The 20704-nt window shown below is 41.4% G+C and overlaps 1 protein-coding gene across 1 annotated transcript in view; it reads left to right on the plus strand.

The window, feature by feature from the left end:
- Window positions 1–20704, plus strand: part of TAF4 (TATA-box binding protein associated factor 4) — a 74543-nt gene that overhangs the window by 25460 nt on the left and 28379 nt on the right. The window contains exons 3-8 of the mRNA XM_075011587.1: window positions 8154–8320; window positions 10618–10737; window positions 12667–12786; window positions 14052–14174; window positions 15025–15114; window positions 20391–20633. Of these exons, the coding sequence (XP_074867688.1) occupies window positions 8154–8320; window positions 10618–10737; window positions 12667–12786; window positions 14052–14174; window positions 15025–15114; window positions 20391–20633 (863 nt within the window). The remainder of the gene's footprint in view (window positions 1–8153; window positions 8321–10617; window positions 10738–12666; window positions 12787–14051; window positions 14175–15024; window positions 15115–20390; window positions 20634–20704) is intronic.

Consider the following 20704-nt stretch of genomic DNA (forward strand, 5'->3'; position numbering starts at 1 on the left):
ATTTATAAGACTATTAGTAAGTTCTTGTCATTGCTCCTAAGTGTTATGGGCTTCAAACTTGGATCGAGCCCACCTGACTAGCATAAATACTATTACAAATGGTTTAGTGGCTCTTGTTGAAAAGATTCTCAAGCACCTTATAAACCATAGACTCAGTCCTCCCTTCTTGAAGAGCCTCAAATTCCTTAACGGGAGGGACTTCTCTTTTTTAAAATGGAAGTCCACTGCTTTATCAGGCTTGGGCTGCTACTACACTCGCACTCTCGCAATGGAGGTGGCATGGTAATGAGGCACTTTGAAGTAGGCTGATGAGGCACTAACATGCACATTCAGTGCCTCATTAGCATAATGGCAGCCATGTGAATTTCAAAGTGCGGACTTTGAATTGCATATTGACAGTGAAGATGGGGCAACTTCAAAATAAGCGCCCCACTTTGACATTCCTTTACTCTGAGCTAGTTTTGAGGGAGTAAGGGAATGTCAAAGTTGAGTGGTTCACTGTCAATCTGCTCTTTGAAATTCACGCAGCTGTTGTTATGCTAATGAGGGGCCAAATATGCACATTAGCACCTCATTAGCCTGCTTCAGAAGGCTAGCTTTGGACCCTGTTTTACAGTGCTCTTTGGCGCTGTATCTACTGAACTGCGGTCATGTCTTCAGTCTTCTCTGCTTTCAAGCATGGAGGCAGGTTCCTCTGAACCTCTCTTAGTCTTCTTCCTAATCAGGCAGACTTTCATTTTAATCTTCCTCTTACTAGTTTGGTTTACTTCTAATACCAGGACAGTTTTTACATATACACCTAGGGCAGGTTTTGTGGTTGTGTCCATGATCAACACTGAAAGTGGGTAAACTATTCCAACAGCAACTCCAAAGGGCACACTGACTGTGTGCACAGTTGAGTGCATGGCCACCAGCTTAAGCTGATCGGCCCTCAGACAAAGAAATAATAGTTCTGTGGGACAACCTAGATATCTACAGTGGCAGGCCCCTACTGCCCTGCCCCTATTTCTCTGGGAAGCTCTCTAGTAACTTTGTCCATCTTACTCAGTACATCAAATTTCATCCATGCGCAGTTCTCTGCAGTGCTGTCAGGTCATGCTGCAGAGGAGAACATGGTGAAACGCCTTGATTTTGCAAGTGAAAATTGGACAACACTCCATTACTGGCTCAAGTTAATGCAGTCATTCTTCAGTATCTGCCATTTCTCAACTCACTCCCTACCCCTTCGCTCCCAAAAATATTTTTTACTTTCCTCCGGCTGTTTCTGTTAATTTATTCATGTAGGGATCTGTTCATCTCAGTTTCTAATTGTTATAGTTTGATGATGACTTTAATACTCCTTGTATAATTAAGAATGCTGTTTTTCTCCACTTCTGCTTTGCTCTCACATGCATATAGCTGTTAGCCCTATGTGGTGACTACTTATAAATAGGGCCCTACCAAATTCACATCTGTAAAAAACAATTCAGAAACCATGAACTCTGACCTTCCCCTATGACATTGGGTCTTTTTTGTGTGTGTGTGTGTGTGTGTGTGTGTGTGTGTGTGTGTGTGTTTTTCTTTATATGGTACAGATTTCAGGGGGAGAGACCAGTATTTATCACATTGGAGTTTTTAACCCACAGGATGTTGCAGGAGGGTCACAAGGTTATTTTGGAGAGCTTGTGGTATTTCCATCCTTACTTCTGCATTGCTGCCTTTAAAACTAGGCCACCAGTCAGTGGCAGCTACTGAATGAGGGCCCAGGTCTGCAAGTAGCAGTGCAGAAGTAATGGTAGCAATACCATACTATTCCATCCTTACTTCTGCATTACAGCCAGTGATGGCTCTGCCTTTGGAACTGGGCTCCTGGCCAGCAGCTGCTCCTCTCCAACTTAAGTCTAGACTGCAGGCTTCTGTTGACAGAGGTTTTGTTCAGAGTGAGTGTCCAGACTGCATATCTTTCAGACGAGATCTGCTGGTGAGAAATGTACTGTCAACATCACTGTATACCTCATTCCACGAGGAAGAAGGGATGTTTCGACAGAGGGTTTTTCTAGCCCTGCGTGGATCATCCAAATGTCGGAAAAGCTTCTGCCAGCAGAGCTGTCACCAAAAGATACACAAGTACATTGCACAATCTATTTATCTTTTGCCAACAGTTCTTGGCAATCTAGACATAGCCCAACTGCTTACTTCTGGAGGCAGTGCTACAGCTAGCAGCAGTGTAGAAATAAGGGTACCAGTACTGCTATGCGAAACCCTCCCCCCAAGCTCAACTCCTTTTTTGGTCACGATCCATGCAGTTACAACACTGTGAAATTTCAGATTTAAAAAGCTGAAATAATTAAATTTTAATTTATTTTTAAAAATCCTGTGACTGTGATATTGACCAAAATAGGCTGACTTTTGTAGGGTCATACTTAGAAAGTTACTTTCTTAGATCTGGTCTACACTTAAAAATTGGATCTATGTCAGTAAGGGCATGTAAAATGTGCCCTGGGTGCTGTGGCAAGGTTGACTTAACCTCAAATGCAAATAGTATTCTTTTGTTGACATAGTTACCTGCTGTCTGAGCCATGGAATTACTACATTGATGGGGTTGGGGGGAGCCTTCCATTGATGTTGATGGGAAGTACATACAATTTTGCACTGCAGCAGCTCAGCTGCAGTGATCTAGGACAGACATGTCCTTCATTTAGACACTTTAGACTAGCAGAGGCTCTGTCTAGACTAGCAAAAGTCTTCGTTGTCTAATTAGGTTTGCTCTATGGAGCCAGCTTATGGAAAACCCTCCATGATGCCAGATGTCAAGCTTTCTTGGTATGCATTCTATTCTGTTTGGAGTACGCCTCACAACTGTCAGTTTCAGGCAGTTAGTACTGTCATTCTAGATAAACCATATGCATGTTCCAATTCTAGTTGTTGCTAGCTCTCAGAACAGTGAATTTGTATCAATGGGCTTGATTTCTCAGGTGGACCACAGCTCCGTTTTGTGGCTTTGTCTCTCCTTGCCTTCTTTCAGCCACCTCTTGTCTTGGGAATATGAAACAGAGAAGGGTTCTTCTGTCTTAGGACACTATTACAGTCAACTTTTATGTACAGTTCAACCAACCAAGGACCATATAAGTACAGCCCAGTCCGACCAGGCAATGAGCATGGCCCCCTATACTTTGGTGGGGCCTGGAAAAAGTGGCAGTTGACTCAGTTGTGTTGGTTTTGTACTGTCTAGAGAGTCCCTCATATGAGGGCACCATCCCCAGCTACCCATCTCAGTCTGTTCATAACCTGTCTGTGCACTAGTGTGGCACTGCCAATATTTTTTGGGGGAAGGATGGGATGAAGTGTAGCTTTCAAGGTTTATATTTTCTGAATGAGGCAAAAAGACTAGAGAGTTAAAAAGTTGTGAATTCAAGAACCAAGTCCAACATATGCACCTGCCAGGTAAGACCTTTGCCATTGAAGGGTTTTATAGTTTCATCTGGCCTTTTCAGTTGGTAACAAATGAAATATCATCATTTTGTCCCGAGGCACTGTGCGTTTGTCATGAACATGTCATTTGGTGTGTTTATAGAGTACAGTAAGAGTCTGATTATTTTCAGTTCTAATCTTATTAAAACTGTATTGATTCAGTGTTTCTTTCCAGATCTGATTAGTGCAAGATGTGCCAAAGCAATGGGAGAAATGGACTTGTTGCCCAATATACCACATTTGCACGCTGGAATTGAAAGTCAAGTTCAGTTTGTGGTGACACAAAATAATTATATAGTTTGTATTGTATCATTTTCTACTCATTCAAAAGCATTCTGAATTATCCATTTTTGCAGCTATCAGTGTAGTATGTAAGGGGTGATAGAGAGGAAAAGTTCAGTGGAGGTTCTGACACCAGTTGAAAACCAATACAGACTTTAACTTGGTTGAGTATTCAGAATTTTCTGTACTGAATGTTGCTTTATAAGGTATTACTTCCATGAAACTTAAGCAGTTGTTTTAGCACGACTTTAAACTCCACACGTATAAGGATAAAACATAAGTTATTGCGCGAGTGAAAGGTTTCTAGATGTTTTTAATGTTTGCCTTTGAAATTGGATTTAGAAACAGAATCCAGTTCATTCAATGATTTAGAAGATTATAATTGTGGCAGGGGGAGGGAGGGAAGACAAGCAATTTTTCCTCAGAAAAATAAACAAAAATATTCATGCTTTGTGATATAACTCATTGTGTGCAGAAGTCATAACCGGAAACTGAGGGATGTTCTTTAAATTGGGCTCTTGTTGATGTAAACTATCTTAAATGCTCTTTGTGTTCATTTGTTTCTATAAAGGGAGAGAACTTCATAAGTCTTGGAGATCAGTGTTTGTTTGTTTTGTTTGTTTGTTTTTTTTCAGTTGGATATATAGGAGGAGGACCCGTTTAAATTCAGTGTAATCTTTTTATCTTTGTTGTCCTGTTGTGGAGAAAATTAAACGTGTAGTTTGATGGCACTAGTTTGGAAACATGCCAAGAAAATGGAGCGAAGTCTTTGTCCACATACAAATGTGTTGAATTGTTCAGAAAAGCAGCCTAGAATGTGAAAATTTCAGAATCTCATTTTCTGGAAGTGCCTTACAACAGATCTTCAATTGTAGTTGGAGATCTACAATGCTCTTATTTATTTGCTGAATGATAAGTAGGACTGAATCTATACTACAAAATTGTCAGTGTAAGCTATATCTGTGTACAGCCCCTGCAGTGATTAAAGGGGTAGGTTTGTTAGTCTGTATATGCAAAAATGACGGGGATTCTAATGGCACCTTAAAGATTAAGGCTATGACTACACTAGAGCATAAAGTTGATTTTTAACAGCGTTAGGTTGATTTTATAATATAACTGTCTTCCCTACAAATATCATTAGGTAGATTTTAAGGGGTCTCAAGGTTGACCTTTCTACTCATCTTTTTCACGAGGAATGACGCCAAATTCAAATTGACAAGGTCAGCTCAATGTTAGCGTAGACACAGTGTTATTCAATTCAATTTGATTGGCCTCCAGACGTATCCCACAGTGCCTCCAATGTGTCCATTCCGACCATCACTTTCACTTCTGCTGCTCTCTAGAGCTGCGTCTACATGTGCACGCTACTTCGAAGTAGCGGCACCAACTTCGACGTTAGGCGGCGAGACGTCGAAGTCGCTAACCTCATGAGGAGATAGGAATAGCGCCCTACGTCGAGACGATCCGCGTCCCGCAACGTCGAAATTGCTGGGTCTGCCATGGCGGCCATCAGCTGGGGGGTTGAGAGATGCTCTCTCTCCAGCCCCTGCGGGGCTCTATGGTCACCGTGGGCAGCAGCCCTTAGCCCAGGGCTTCTGGCTGCTGCTGCCGCAGCTGGGGATCCATGCTGCATGCACAGGGTCTGCAACCAGTTGTCGGCTCTGTGGATCTTGTGTTGTTTAGTGCAACTGTGTCTGGGAGGGGCCCTTTAAGGGAGCGGCTTGCTGTTGAGTCCGCCCTGTGACCCTGTCTGCAGCTGTGCCTGGCATCCCTATTTCGATGTGTGCTACTTTGACGTGTAGACGTTCCCTCGCAGCGCCTATTTCGATGTTGGGCTGAGCAACGTCGAAGTTGAACATCGACGTTGCTGGCCCTGGAGGACGTGTAGACATTATTCATCGAAATAGCCTATTTCGATGTTGGCTGCACGTGTAGACGTAGCCTAGTTGAGCAGAAAGAAGGAATCAACCCAGGCTTTCCAGCTGCCCTCTGCACCACACCACTGCCCTCCATGCCATGCAGCTGCTGAGCTCTCTGGCTGCCCTCCACACTACGCGGCTGCTGGGTCAAAGGGAAATGAATCAAAATAACACTACCAAAATAACCATTTCACCTGTACCAAAAACAACTTTTCAATGCTCCAAATTGAAGCTTTTCAGACTTTTATTTTTGCAATTTACATTTCTCAGAACTGACCCACTATCCTTGTAACAGCATGTGCCAGGGGCAGGCTGTAGAAGAGTGGCACGAAAATGTATTTGGTAGTTTTTCAATGGGAGCAGGGAGTGAGGGCAATGTACTCTGGGCTGATGACATCGGACACCCACAACCGATTGTGCCACATTTTTTTTCCCCATAACACACTGGTACAGAAACCCAGAATGAAATGGAGTTGCAAGAACTGTGGGATAGATACCCACAATGCACTACTGACACAGTCAAACATAGCAAAGGTAATGGGAACACACTATGTCGACTCTCTAAATGTGTGGACACTTACCATCAAATTAATAATATCTAGTGATATAAAGTCAACTTTAATAAATTTGACTTTATTTCCTAGTGTAGACATAGCCTATGAGATTTATTTAGGGACAAGCCTTCATGGGCAAAAGCCCACTTCATCTCCATGAATCTGCTGAAGTGATTTTTTGCTCACAAAAATCTAGGCCCAAATCTGTTAGTCTTTAAGGTGCCAGGGGTCTCCTCATTTTTACAGTACAGTAGACCTCTGACTTACATGTAGGTTGTGTTCCTGTGTAACCACTCCAAAGTCAAACTTTGTGCAAGTTGGGATGGGGTGGAGGAGGGGCCCTGCTGCCTTCTGTCCCCCAGTTCTTGCTGCCTGGCTCTCTGCTCCTCTCCACTTACAGGAGCCAGGAAACTGACCAGAGCTACTGTGCTGGTCAGTTTCAAGTGAAGGGGAACTGGGAGCCAGGCTACCACCTGGTTTGCAGCTCTCTGCCACTCCTGGAGCTGGGAAACTGACCAGTGCAATAGCACTGGTCAGTTTTCCGGCTCCCACAAGCGGAGGGGAGCCAGGAGCCAGGCTGCCACCTGGTTCTCAGCACCCTGCAAGTCATGATTTCGACTTGTTATTGCAAGAAATGTGCAAGTCGAAATCTTGTAAGTCGGGTGTTTACTGTAATTAAATTAGTTTTGCATGTCTGCACTATACTCTGTCAGTGCTGCGTGTCCTTACATGAGCACTTGCAATGATTTCATTGTCAACAGGAGGTTCTGGCAGCTAGAGCCTTGCCACTGTGGGGCACTGACAGCTGGAACAGTCTAGAATGCAGCAACATGTGATGCAAGCAATGTGGCATGACACTGTGTTGACCTAACCACATCAATCTAACCACTACACCTTTCACAGTGGTGGAGTTACGTTGGTGTAGTAGGCAACTTATTGGTGGGGAGCTGCATTTTAGTGTAGATACTTAATTATGTTTACATAAGATGCCTTATGTCAACCTATGGTTGTGGTGTGGACTTCTGTTTTTTTGTGTATGCAAATAGTTGTAGGTGCAGTTTTTTACTGAATCCAAAACTTTAGAAATGTGAACTGTGGGGTGTTGTGAAACTTAGACTCCTTGGGCTTCTTCAGAAGTGCTGAGGACCTACACTTCTCATTGGATTGACTGTGGCACACACCATTTAATACACACTTGGGAAATGCTTTGATTAGATATACCAGGCCCTGCTTACAAAGACAAACATAGCTGCTGCCATCTTGAAAATCTAACCCTTGTAGTCTGGTTCTCCACAGCTATCCAGTTGGGTTAAATATTTGGATATGTGACTGAACAGGGAATGACTGCCTCATTGCTCTCTCTATTTTATTTATCTTTTGGGGTGTAATGCAGTGAAGTACCATCTGTTACAGAAACACCTGAGAGAAATTTTTATATTATAACCACATTCATTGCTAAATTTGTTATGGAACATTAATTTAAAAGTTAGAGAAACATGTTGCTGTTTCTGATAACTTTTTTTAGCAAGGCTAATGGGAATCTTTTTTAATGTCAGGATTTTCTTTCAGGTGAAGCATTTCATAGAGTGCATAACAAAGTCAGAAAAGAATAAAATGTTTTAATGATTACTAGTTTTAACGTCTTACTCATGTGGCATGTTGATGCTATTCTATATTATATAGTATTGTACATAACTTGATAGTTACAGAAGCGTTTGTAGTTTTAGTCAAGGGCTTATGATGTGTGTGTTCGGGCATTCACTCTCTCTATATATAAGATTTTATAAACCAGTTTTCTGAGAATCCAGGCTACTAGTCATTGGAAATACATTCCAGTGTACCTGCTAATTTCAAATTTGTTGGGCTTTTTAAGAAACTTGTTATGGCTACCTTTTTGTTTTGAGCCATTTGCATGCGTGGAATATTTCTTGATCTTTCTTTTTCATAGGCATGGTCCTTGTGCGTAGTGAAAATGGACAGTTACTGATGATCCCTCAACAAGCTTTGGCACAAATGCAGGCACAGGCACATGCCCAGTCTCAGACCCAAAATACCATGACTCCTCGTCCTGCAACACCTACCAGTGCACCACCAGTACAAATCTCAACAGTGCCGGTGAGTTTTTTAATATATATCATCAGGAGAATTATTTTTTTTAAATATTTACCTGTGAACCTTGTCCTGCAGCATCTTAAAGAGTAATTGGCTATGAGCTTTCATGGTTAAGACCTCTTTCTTCAGATGATTGGAGTGGATGCTTTGAATCCAGGCTTTATATAGTGGGGCAGGGGGCAAGGAAGGAGGGGAGGGGGGAAGGAGGGTAGGATTATCTGTCACTAGTAGGACCAGCAGATGAAGCAAATTAAGTTAAGTAGGATGTGTCCCATTCTTGAGAACTTCAAAAGTGGGGAAATTTGCCCTTGTAATGCATAAGATATGTGAGATCTCTATTAAAGCCTAATTTAAATGTGTAAAATTTGCGAATTAATTCCAATTCTGTTGTCTTCCTCTGTAATCTCTAGCAAAATCCTTTTGTACAAGAAAGTATTTTAAAAATAGCCTTTTTTGAATGTCCATGGAGGCTAAAGTGTTCCCCTATAGCAGGGTCATCAGTCTTTCAAAGGTGGAGTACCGAAATTTGACCTTTTGACCACTGTGTATGGTCTGAGTGTTGATGATATGTTTTAAGGTCACTAATAGTCCAATTTGCAACAGCTTCATTAATAAATTAAGATGCAGAGCTTTACTGTTTAGGTGGTGGTTGGTAGCGTTAGCTGGTCTTTTGTTAATCCGCAGGAGGCATGGCTTTGTGTGAGCTCCCAGCTACATGGGGGAAGAAGGGCAGGGCTGAGCTCCCTCCTTGTGTCCCAGGGGGTATTGACCCTTGCCCTGTGGGTTTATGTGTATTCCAGTTCCCGATGTCTCATTCATGTTCATTCACCCTTTGGCACAGATGCTGCCTGGTTTGTCCAGTGTACATGGCAGAGGGTCATTGTTGACACATGATGGCATAAATCACATCAGTGGATGTGCATGTATATGGGCCCCTGATAGTACAGTTGATGTGGTTAGGTCCTGTGTTGGTGTCGCTTTTGGACAGAGTTGGCAACAGGGTTTGTTGCAGGGGTAGGTTTCTGGGTTGGTGTTTGTGTGCCTTTAGTGTATGGCTGCTGGTGAGTATTTACTTGAGGTTGGGCAGCTGTCTTATAGGGAAGGACTTTCAGTATAGGTTGTAGATTGTCCATGATGCATTGCAGGTGCTTAAACTGGGGGTTATATGTGATGACAAGTCATGTTCTGATATTTTCTTTCTTAGCCCTTTTTGTGAAATAGGTGATTTGTGAATATTTGTCTGGCTCTGTTCATTTGTTTCTTTACTTTGCCAGGTGGGTATTTAAGAATGCTTGATAAAGATCTTGCAGGTTTTTGTCTCTGTCAGTGGGAGTGGAGCAGATACAGTTGTCTCCTCGGGACTGGTTGTAGACAGTGGATTGCATGATGTCTTGAATGGAAGCTGGAGGCATGATGGTAAGAGTAGCAGTCAGTGGGTTTCTGGTGCAGAGTAGTACTAGTGTGACCTTTTGTTGTAGTATCCAGGACATCTATCTCTTTTGCTGAATGGTCCAAGCTGAGATTAGTGGGGTGGAAAGTTGTTGAAATTTCTGTGGACTTATTCAAGAGTCTCTTTTTATCATGTGTCCATATGATTAAGATGTCCTCAATTTAGTGGAAGTAGAGGAAGGATGCTAGAGGACAGGAGCTGAGGAAATGTTGCTCTAGGTCAGCCATAACAATGTTGGCATATTATGGGGCTATGCAATGCTGGTAACTTGGAGGTATAAATTATCGGAAATAGTTGTTGGTGAGGAGAAAGTCACATAGCTGAGCACCAGATTTGTCTGTGAATTTAGTCACTAGAGAAGGGAGGGGATTTTTAATGCTGTTTTTGGCATTAGTAGGTAAAGGCAGTGATGTACAAGATTCACCATACAGTGCAACCCATATCTGTTATACTTAGCCTGATCTTCATTGATACTGATACTCATTTCAGTTGACTGGAAGTAAATTTAAACTAATTAAGAGAAATACTTTTAGACAATGAAGCTCGTTGCCATAATAAATCATCGAGGCTGAGAGTTTAGTATGGTGGGTTGTTTTTTTGTTTTTTTTTTTGAAAGCGTTAGATATTGCTGTATATGAGACCGACCACGGTTACATTTAAATACGGTAAAAAAAAAAAAATCCTCTAGGCAGGAAGTTATATAATAATTCACTATGGAGAATTTCACACCTTCTGCTACCGTGTCTTGTCTGTGCTGCTGCCCAAGGTAGGTTACTGGATAAGATGAACCATTCCTCGGATCTTGTATTGCAATGCTTATGTTCAAACCATAGTTCGGATTCTTTCGCAGGCTCCTGGAACACCTATAATTGCACGGCAGGTGACACCAACTACTATAATCAAGCAGGTGTCTCAGGCTCAGACAACTGTCCAGCCTACAACAACGTTACAGCGTCCACCTGTAGTGCAGGTGAGTTTGTAGAAACATACATACGAGCAATAAAAATGTGAATTGCTAAAATAAGTTGGAGTAAAATGCTCTTTTTGGGGCACTTTTCTCCATTCCCTAAAATGTCTGGTAGTTGAAGATTATCTCCCATTTTGGACTTCAGCTACTCAGCAACATTCCTTTCAAAGTCAGTTTTGTTTTTGAAAGGCCTGTGTTTGTGTTTAAAGTACCTCTTACGTTTTCCCCCCCAAGGAATAGTCACAAATTTCTGTTTGGATTTGAAATGCTCTTCGATGCTACAGGGCTATCGTTCATTATTAACTCTGTTTTAAGCTTTTAAAAGGATTCTCATTATAAACTTCCTCCTACCATGTAATTCCTCTTAAAGCAATGGTATGAAAAGGTTAATCTTCTGCTTCCCCCAGTTCTTCTGCTTTGGTTTTTATGTTCACAGGGGTTCAGCATCCCTCATGGACATGGTGCCTCCTCAACTTGGGGCCCTCTGTCTTCATATACGCTACTGACTAATAGGGTCACCCCCATTTTGTTGGTGGAATGGTTAGAAAATCTTGAAGTAGGGGATGGGGTGTCATATACAAATAATGGTATCAGTATTGCATATATTTTTTCCACATTTTCTTTCCCCTTAAAGATGAGTTGTTGGAAGGTTTCCCTAAATGTTCCCCTTTTTTTCACTGAATACCAAGTGCAATGTTCTTGTTCTCTTTTAGTTTAGTTTTAGCCTATACTGAAGGGGAAGACTGCAGTGACCTATGCAGATTTGAGCCTTCTTTTAGGCAATAGTGCCTCCCTCATTTTTACTGCTGTTGTGCTAGATGAGCAAATTTACTGTGTCTTCATTGCTTTTGAAGGGAACATACCGTGGTTTTTCACTTTGTTCTCTTTTCCTGACAATGGTGTAAATTGAGTAATCCTCTCTTCCCTCTTCCCATAAAACTACAAAATGTATCTTTGAAAAGTCTAGAGTGCCCTCTCTTATGTACCTTCTGTTGAAGAGTAACTTTAGGAATGTACTATTAAAGAATTAGTCCTAATGTGCAATTACTTTTTGATGTAAAGGGATTATCATCACTGGTTTAGGAATATACCCAGAAAGCCAACAGGCAAGTCTGTGTACATGAAAGAAATCACTAGTTATAATTTTAGTTCTTTACTTAAAGGCATTATTTCTGCATTGTTTTGGTGTCTTGTCTGTGGTTTTGGGTTTTCTGTTTTCTTTTTAAATGTGCTTGGAACTAAATTGTTTTCGAAAGAGCTTTCTCTCTCTTCTGCAGTTTTCTCCCTAAAATTTCTCAACCTGGGTGAATGTTCCTACCATGGCTGTCATTTTTTAAAGGAATGTGCAAATTGAAATAATTTTATATAAAAATCTTACTTTTTCTGTTCATTAGAATAATTTCAGAGCACTACTGAATGAGTTGTGTATAACTATGAAGAAAATTACTCCCTCCAGACTTTCCCAGTCTTTTTACCATGCTATGCCTTTAAAAAAAAAAAAAACCCAAATCATCATCATCATCATCATCATCCTTGTTTTGGGGATGAATGACAGTTGAGAGAAACAAGTAAAAAAACTTTGGCTGTATGGGTAGCAAAAATATAGCACTAGCATTGTAGTGATTTGGGACTTGAGTATGTTTTCGTATTCAGTGTTATACTGTCTTTTATCCTGTAACCAAAAATCGTTCCACCTTTAATCAACTTTCAGTATTTTCAGTTTTAAATATGTAGTGTGTTCTGCCATCTGGTGGTTCTTTCTTTGAACTGCAACAGATAGTCTAGATTCCAGTTTGGGTTTTTTGTAGCAGCTGTGAAAGATGTTCTAGAGTTATGTGATTTTGGTTATTCTTTATCCTTTGGTTAGGTGGTACAAAAAGACTGATATTCACACATTCCAAATGGGATAATCCATGCTTGTATTCTCTACAGCCTCAGCTTGTTCTGAGTAGTACTGCACAAGCAGCAGCATTAGGAACAGCAACAGCGGTACAGACTGGAACTCCTCAGAGAACTGTGCAAGGAGCAACAGCAACCTCCACTGCTGCCACAGTAAGATCATGGTTACCAGCTTAAACTATTACACATATTTAAAATCTTGTGCTACAGTTCTTCTTTACATACCTGTTGGGTGCACACCTAAGTTAATTAACATCAGAATAAGGAGAAAATCATGACTAACTTCCCTTGTGTTTTTGGTTTTGCAGAAAAAGACACTTAGAAGAAAAAATAATTTAGGATACGCATAAGCGAGTATGAGCTGAATATTGACTGTAACAGTCTTTTTTTTAGTTGGTAATGCTGTTTATGTAGAACTCTTTCCTTTTCAAAACACTTGGCCCTCTGAGGCATAGGCAAATCATGTGTCTGACAATTTTTTCAGCATCAGAGTAGGATTGGAACTCAATTACTGGTTCAAGATGTGTTTCAGTGAGTGATAGCATAAGATGTAGAATCAATGTGGAGTGCCCTGTTGTTCTTTATACATATACGTAGACAGATAATCATCAATATTACTTTTTTGTCATATTATAATACACTATCAAAGTGTGATGTTACATGATGCAGTTTTAACTTACATTCCCCAAATATTTGTTGTATACACCAGCTTCAAATATCAATGTAAAGTAGTAAGTTTTAATATAAATACAAAGTATTTCATTGTGGCATCCCTGCAAACCTTCTGTCGGTTTTATTATACACTTCCCATTACATGGAACGTAAAATCTTAGCTGATATTCTGTGTGTTGTGGTGTTAAACCAGAAAGGTCTACAACTAGGTCATAAGCCAAAGGAATTCTTTCTTAGGCAGCAACCTATCATTTTATCTGGTTTATTGTGGTCTTTTACCCCATCTTTCATTCTGGCCTTCCATCTTTCTGCATGTAACTTTGCCACATTTACTAAAAGGCACATGCAAGTCCTACAGTTGCTCCATGACAAGTGGCCTTTTTAGAATTTGTAGCTTCTATTTGCAAGCAACCATTGGCTCACCGCATCACTTGGGAAACACCCTACCTTGGAGAGTATAATTTGCAGGGTGATCCCAGTTTCTGTTTGCCTGAAATAAAAAAGTCCCTAGGTTGCTTTGAAACAAGATCTTCTCATATGGTGGAACTTTTTAATAGGTGAATAACAGTACTTTTCCTTTTGTGCTGGTACTGAGTACTGGTACCTTGGCAGCCCCAGCCGTGAGATTGGCAGGGAGGAAGAAGGGACAAGGTGCCGGCTGAGTACCAGCTCCTTTTTTATTTTTTAATAAAAAAAATAAAAAGCACTGGAGAAAAATACCCGACTTTCTTCTCTCTCCCCAATAGGAAACTATGGAGAATGTGAAGAAATGCAAGAATTTTCTATCCACGTTAATAAAACTGGCTTCATCTGGAAAACAGTCTTCAGAGACTACAGCTAATGTGAAAGAGCTAGTACAAAACTTGTTGGTAAGAAAAGCTCATTAAAACTACTGATAAATCCAGAGATGCTGGCTAAGCGTAATTCATAAGGTTAAGCTTTATGAAAAGCAGGGTTTTTAAAGACCTATGATAAGGAGATAGTTTGGTGTTTCTTAGGAATTGAAAATCTTGTTTTCTAAACCCACCATTTTCCTATGGTGTTTGCAGTGGATCTATCATGCCATTGTACTAAAATGTGCAATTTATTAGGCTATGGTCATAATGAGATGAGTTGAATGCAAAAAGAATTGAGTATGGATAGTGAATTTTAGAATTTAAAAATCTAATTTGAAAAATTTTACTGATCAAAGGAGGTATTACCAAGTATAAAGATTTTAACTAGCAGCCCATTAGTATGCTGTATTGGAGTATGAAAATTTTTTATATTCATATAATTTTGGATTACAAATTTTGCATACCAGTATTAATTTTTGTGAGGTATTCTGTAGAGTACCTGGTAAAAGTATTTATTTTTTATTAATTTAATTAAGTTTATTAATTTTAAAACTGGATGTGCTTCTTGTGCACCAAAGGAAAGTTGTATGTTACGATCTATTTATAATATTAAAACTTTCAAGTAATGTTGCAATTCAGTCTGTACTCTGTAAATCAATCAGGGCTGTTGAATTTTTGATCTTGCCTGCTTTAGTTATTGTCTGTGACTGATATAAATCATTCTTTGCAATTTATAAAACTATAATACTCTTGGCAAACAGCCAGTCATGTCGGAACTGACAACTTACCTTTAATAAATTAGTGGGCCTTTAGACCTAGATGTGGTCCTTAATGCCCAAGGTTCATTTATTTGGTGTATTTGATTATCTATTTTGTTTCATAGGATGGAAAAATTGAAGCAGAAGACTTTACCAGTAGGTTGTACAGAGAACTTAATTCTTCACCTCAACCTTACCTTGTGCCTTTCCTGAAGGTAATTCAGATACCCCACATTATAATATTGTCTTCGTTGCTAACTTACCTGACCAGGAGTATATCAATTAATAAGAAAGATATTTGTCCAGAACAGTGTGTGTATATGTTTTCAGAAGGATCCTTGAGTGCATGTTTTGCTTCCCAATCTCCCGAGATACTTTTCCAGTGTTTTATTAACTATACTGAATAAGCACAAGTTCCACTGTAGCGACCGGAAGAGTTTTGTGAGAAATCAGGAACATTTAATATTATGTTCAGTGATCAAATCCATTTATCTTTGTACAGTACAAAATCTTTCAAACGATTTAACACCTTGGTTTGCAGCCATAGGAGACTGATGTGTACTCTAACTCCATAAAATGATCTCAGAGGAACAAACTTAAAACTCTCTGATGGAGCAGTCTGAGGAAACTTGCACTTTTAGTGCCTGTTTTATGGATAGACAAGAAACTTCACTTTCCAGGGCTGTCTATCTAATACATTTCATAAATACTTACATAATCATGATTATTCCCTCTGGAATCCAAGAGTGTGGTAGACATCTTGCAGAACAAATACAATGTCACTATACTTGCACCAAACAACAACTTGCAATTTAAAATTACATGAGAACTACATAAAGAGATTGTTTGTTTGTTTGGAAGGACAAAGAGGTCACAAGGATGTATGACTGTATAAATGCTTAAGGGGGGATGGAATTAAGGCTGCATGTGCAATCATTTCTTTAGCATTTCCTATCTCTTAAGGCTGCATAGCTAAGTTCTCATAGTTATTACAACCTTTTCTTGCCTCTGATATACAAGGAAATGTCTGATCTATGGAGCAAATAGAAAATTGTGGTTTGGTATTCTAAAATCTTCAAGCAGTATTACTATACTGTGATGCTTTTCCCAGGGACGAGGATTACTGAGATGTAATAGTCCCCTCTGCACTAGACACCCCATTGTGTCCAGGCATGGTGTCATGGGCTAGTGCCCCCTAGCAGCCATTGATCTGGTGATATAATAGTTCCTCTCCCAGTGATTCAGCCCTCTGAATCAGCCTTAAGTGTAGCTCTTTTTAGGGCTCAGCTGTAAAAACTTTTTTAAAAAAAGAAGTCAAAAATATCTCTGTGCAGAACAGATCCTTCTGCCCCCTCTGGGGCTTTTTCTTAACCTACCTGAGTTTCAGCCTGCAGCCCCTTTATCTAGGACTGGTATGGGAACTCATTCCCACCTTGGACTCTGAATTCCAGCCCTGGGCTGTGTACTGAGTAGTGACATCTTCTTTATCCAAGTTGCAGTTCTTCCTGGGCTGTTTCCTATCTTGACGCTTCTTGCTTTTTTCTGTGGGTCTATCAGTTTCGTCCCTGTGTAAGCAGAATCCCTTCCTGCTCTGAGCTTGCTATCCTGCTCTGACTTTCCATCCATCTCTCTCTCCACTGTAGAGCCTAGTTCCTTTTTACATAAGAATTACTTCATTCCTCTCCACTGAGACTATTCTTCAGTAAGATTGGTTTTCTTATAGGCTCACCAGCTTCTGGAGAATGTCACCCAGTTAATTTAGTGATGGTGTTACCTTGCTCCTCATACTGGCTCCACCAAACTCTGTAAACGTGTGCTGCACCTTCCAGGCCTTACTGTTTCTGTATGTGGTAGTGATAGGCACATATCAGCTGCTAAGTCTGAGTAGGCATTTGGCATGCTCAGCCCCTGTTCCACTGAATATTCACAGAACTGTTTCTCAGCTCCCAATGGAATAATACAAACCAGCTTGCAAGATTCAACTCTAGATCTACATAGTGAAAACAAGAATAAACTTATCAGAGAACAGAGATTTAAATGACAATAAGAAAATATTGCAAACAGTTGTTAAATTTATACAAAATCATAACTTTTTCTAGAACCTCAGCTTATAAGACAGTATCCTGTCTTCTACAAGATACCCCCAAGTCCTTTTCCCATTTTTTTCAACTGGGGTGGCTGCGGTTACACCTTTTGTCAGATCAAACCTGCTGGCAGCTTGTCTTCACTAATGGGAATGTGTTTTTGCACCCAACTATCAGAGGTAGCCGTGTTAGTCTGTAGCTTCGAGAACAACAAGAAGTTTTGTGGCACCTTACAGACTAACAAAATATCTGTTATATCTGTTAGTCTATAAGGTGCCATAAGACGTCTTGTTCTTTCTGCACCCAGATACACTATATTAGCTCTTTAACTTCCATCTGATAAACAAGATTTCCCACGCTCCCTATTTCTCTTAGGCTCTGTGTACACTAGCCCATGACCATTTCGAAGTTTACTAATCGCAGCAATTACGTATTCAGCGCCACATTAGAATGCCGGCAGCCGCGGCACTTCGAAATTGACGCGGCTCGCCACCGCGCAGCTCGTCCAGACAGGGCTCCTTTTTGGAAGGACTTGCTGAGGTCCTTTCAAAAAGGAGCCCCGTCTGGATGAGCCGTGCAGCATCGAGCCGTGTCAATTTCGAAGTGCCGCGGCTGCCGGCATTCTAATGAGGCACTGAATATGTATTTCAGTGCTTCTTTAGTAAACTTTGAAATGGCTATTTGCATGGCCATTTCGAAGTTTTGGGCTAGTGTAGACATAGCCTTAATTTCTTTCTTAAATCTCCACGAGCTGTTTGTAAGCTTTTGTCTCAATATGCTAAGAGATTTTCGTTCTGAGAGACACATAGGTCCACCCTGGAGATGTGTTCCGCTACTTGTCTGGGTCTGAAGTGGGTCTGTCCCACGAAAGCTCACCTAATAAATTATTTTGCTAGTCTTTAAAGTGCTACTTGACTGCTTTTTGTTTTGATAGTATATAGACTAGCACAACTCCCTCTCTGTTACTTGTCTGGTGAATTTTGTCTCCGGGCCTAGAGAATATAATTTTCCACATACACATGTAACTTCATATTTTCCATATACAGGCACTCTACAAGTTACAGACATCTGACTTCCAAACATCCACGCATACAAACCAAAGCTCATTGCAGTCTCAGGATGTTCTTAGCATTTAAGGGGCCCTACATAGTACTATTAAACTGATGGCCCTGTGCCCAACAGCAGCCATGAGGTATATGATGATTATTTAGAAATGTGATTTTTATAATCTTCATCAACACACTAACGAAATATTTTAAATAAAATATTAAACTAAGATCCTGTAGAGTAATAGAGTAAATTAAAAAACTGACAGTGTTTGGGCGGGGGGTGGTGGTGGTGGTGGAGGTGGGTGGGATGGCGACAAATGCCTGTTAAATGCATTCATTAACACTTGAATGGCTCTTAATGGCTCATTGTCCGCTAATAGGTCTGTCAGACTTTTTCCACTTTCACTTTAACTAGATCCTTTCTGGAGGAAGCCACAGAACAGGGATATGAAGAGGTGGGTGGACATTAAGATCCAGTGGTGCCCCAAATATTAGGATGATCCATGCAGCTGTGTAGTCTGTATATGAGTAAGGATGGACCTAGCTTCAGAAGAGCAGGCACAGGTGATGGTGAGCAGGGCCCTTTGAAAGGGAAACTGATGCTTCCCTCCAGCTGCACATCCACTCCCTGCTCTTCTGTCATCCTCTGGCCCATGCTTGCATTGCTTGCCGCCTCCTGAGCCGTGTCTACACGTGCACGCTACTTCGAAGTAGCGGCACTAACTTCGAAATAGCGCCCGTCACGGCTACACGTGTTGGGCGCTATTTCGAAGTTAACATCGACGTTAGGCGGCGAGACGTCGAAGCCGCTAACCCCATGAGGGGATAGGAATAGCGCCCTACTTCGACGTTCAACATCGAAGTAGGGACCGTGTAGTCGTTGCGCGTCCCGCAACATCGAAATAGCGGGGTCCGCCATGGTGGCCGTCAGCTGAGGGGTTGAGAGACGCTCTCTCTCCAGCCCCTGCGGGGCTCTATGGTCATCGTGTGCAGCAGCCCTTAGCCCAGGGCTTCTGGCTGCTGCTGCCGCAGCTGGGGATCCATGCTGCATGCACAGGGTCTGCAACCAGTTGTCGGCTCTGTGGATCTTGTGTTGTTTAGTGCAACTGTGTCTGGGAGGGGCCCTTTAAGGGAGCGGCTTGCTGTTGAGTCTGCCCTGTGACCCTGTCTGCAGCTGTGCCTGGCACCCTTATTTCAATGTGTGCTACTGTGGTGTGTAGACGTTCCCTCGCTGCGCCTATTTCGATGTGGTGCTGCGCAACGTCGAAGTTGAACATCGACGTTGCCAGCCCTGGAGGACGTGTAGACATTATTCATCGAAATAGTCTATTTCGATGTCGCTACATCGAAATAAGCTACTTCGAAGTAGGCTTCACGTGTAGACGTAGCCCTGGTGAGCAGGGACCAAGTGCAGTCCATGGGGAGGGGGTGCAGCTGGGGAATGCAGCTGGCTTCAGGAACTGGTGTAGGTATGGGGTGGTGGCCAGGGATGCTCAGGAGTCCATTTCAGAATCTCTACCTACCTCCCCTCATTCTCCTCTAATTAAACCATCTTTCCTCAAACACTAATATTCAGGCTTAAATAAGAAAATTATTCCTACTGTTTTTCATTGCAAAGATAGATTATTTCAGCTACATTATGGGTCAGATAGGCATTTGTGCGCTAGCTTGGGAACCTATCTACCATTCATAACATTTTCCCCATAGAAGCATGCATTCTGGGTTACAAAAATTGACTTATAAACAAACTTTTGGAACACAGCCCATTCATAAGTTTTTAGATCTTACATGACATTTTATGGATGAAACCACCCCCCGGTATTGATGTTACTGGTTTACCAGTTAACTGGTAGGGTCTGGAACATCTCTTGCCCATCATGGGCCAGGGGTTGCTCCAGCCCTGGGGACCACCGTGGGCAAGGGTGCTTCAGTCCTGTCAGCACAATCCCCATCCCCAGGGGTAGGGGCCAGTTGGACAGGCTGCTCCAGCCCAGGTGAAGTGTCCTCACTGCTGCAGATGGGCTGCTCCAGCCAGGCTGGTACCATTAAGTGATTTAAACAGGATTTTACGTCCTTGGAACATAGGGGATCCTTGTACCCTTTTCTATTGCTAGATTACTAACGGGTATCCAGGGTTCCTTGGGTCACACACATTATGTTTTAATTGTAAAACCAGACTTAAGTTTTTGACTGCTTGAGACAAAATGCATTGATCCATTTTTTATTTTTTTAAATAATAGCTGCATAATTTCTGTTAGACCACCATGATCTAGGTTTTTCGTACTCAAAAAAATATTAAGTTCACCAAAATTCATCATGGTTATGTGACAGTATGTTCTTTCCTTCTCTCTTCTTCAGAGGAGTTTACCAGCTTTGAGACAGCTAACCCCGGACTCGGCAGCTTTTATTCAGCAAAGTCAACAGCAGCAGCCCACAACGCAAGCAACAACTGCGCTGACAGCAGTGATGCTGAGCAGCTCGGTTCAGCGCACAGCGGGGAAGGCCACTGCCACTGTAACAAGTACTCTCCAACAGCCTGTAATTAGTCTAACTCAGCCTACGCAAGTTGGGGTTGGTAAACAAGGGCAGCCTACACCACTGGTACGTAAACCAAAGTGCATCATCTATTACTGCACTGTTGGCTTTTGAAGTATGATTTTTCTTCTTAAATT

This window comes from Carettochelys insculpta, chromosome 17 (genome assembly GCF_033958435.1).
Source record: "Carettochelys insculpta isolate YL-2023 chromosome 17, ASM3395843v1, whole genome shotgun sequence".
Lineage (NCBI taxonomy): Eukaryota > Metazoa > Chordata > Testudines > Carettochelyidae > Carettochelys > Carettochelys insculpta.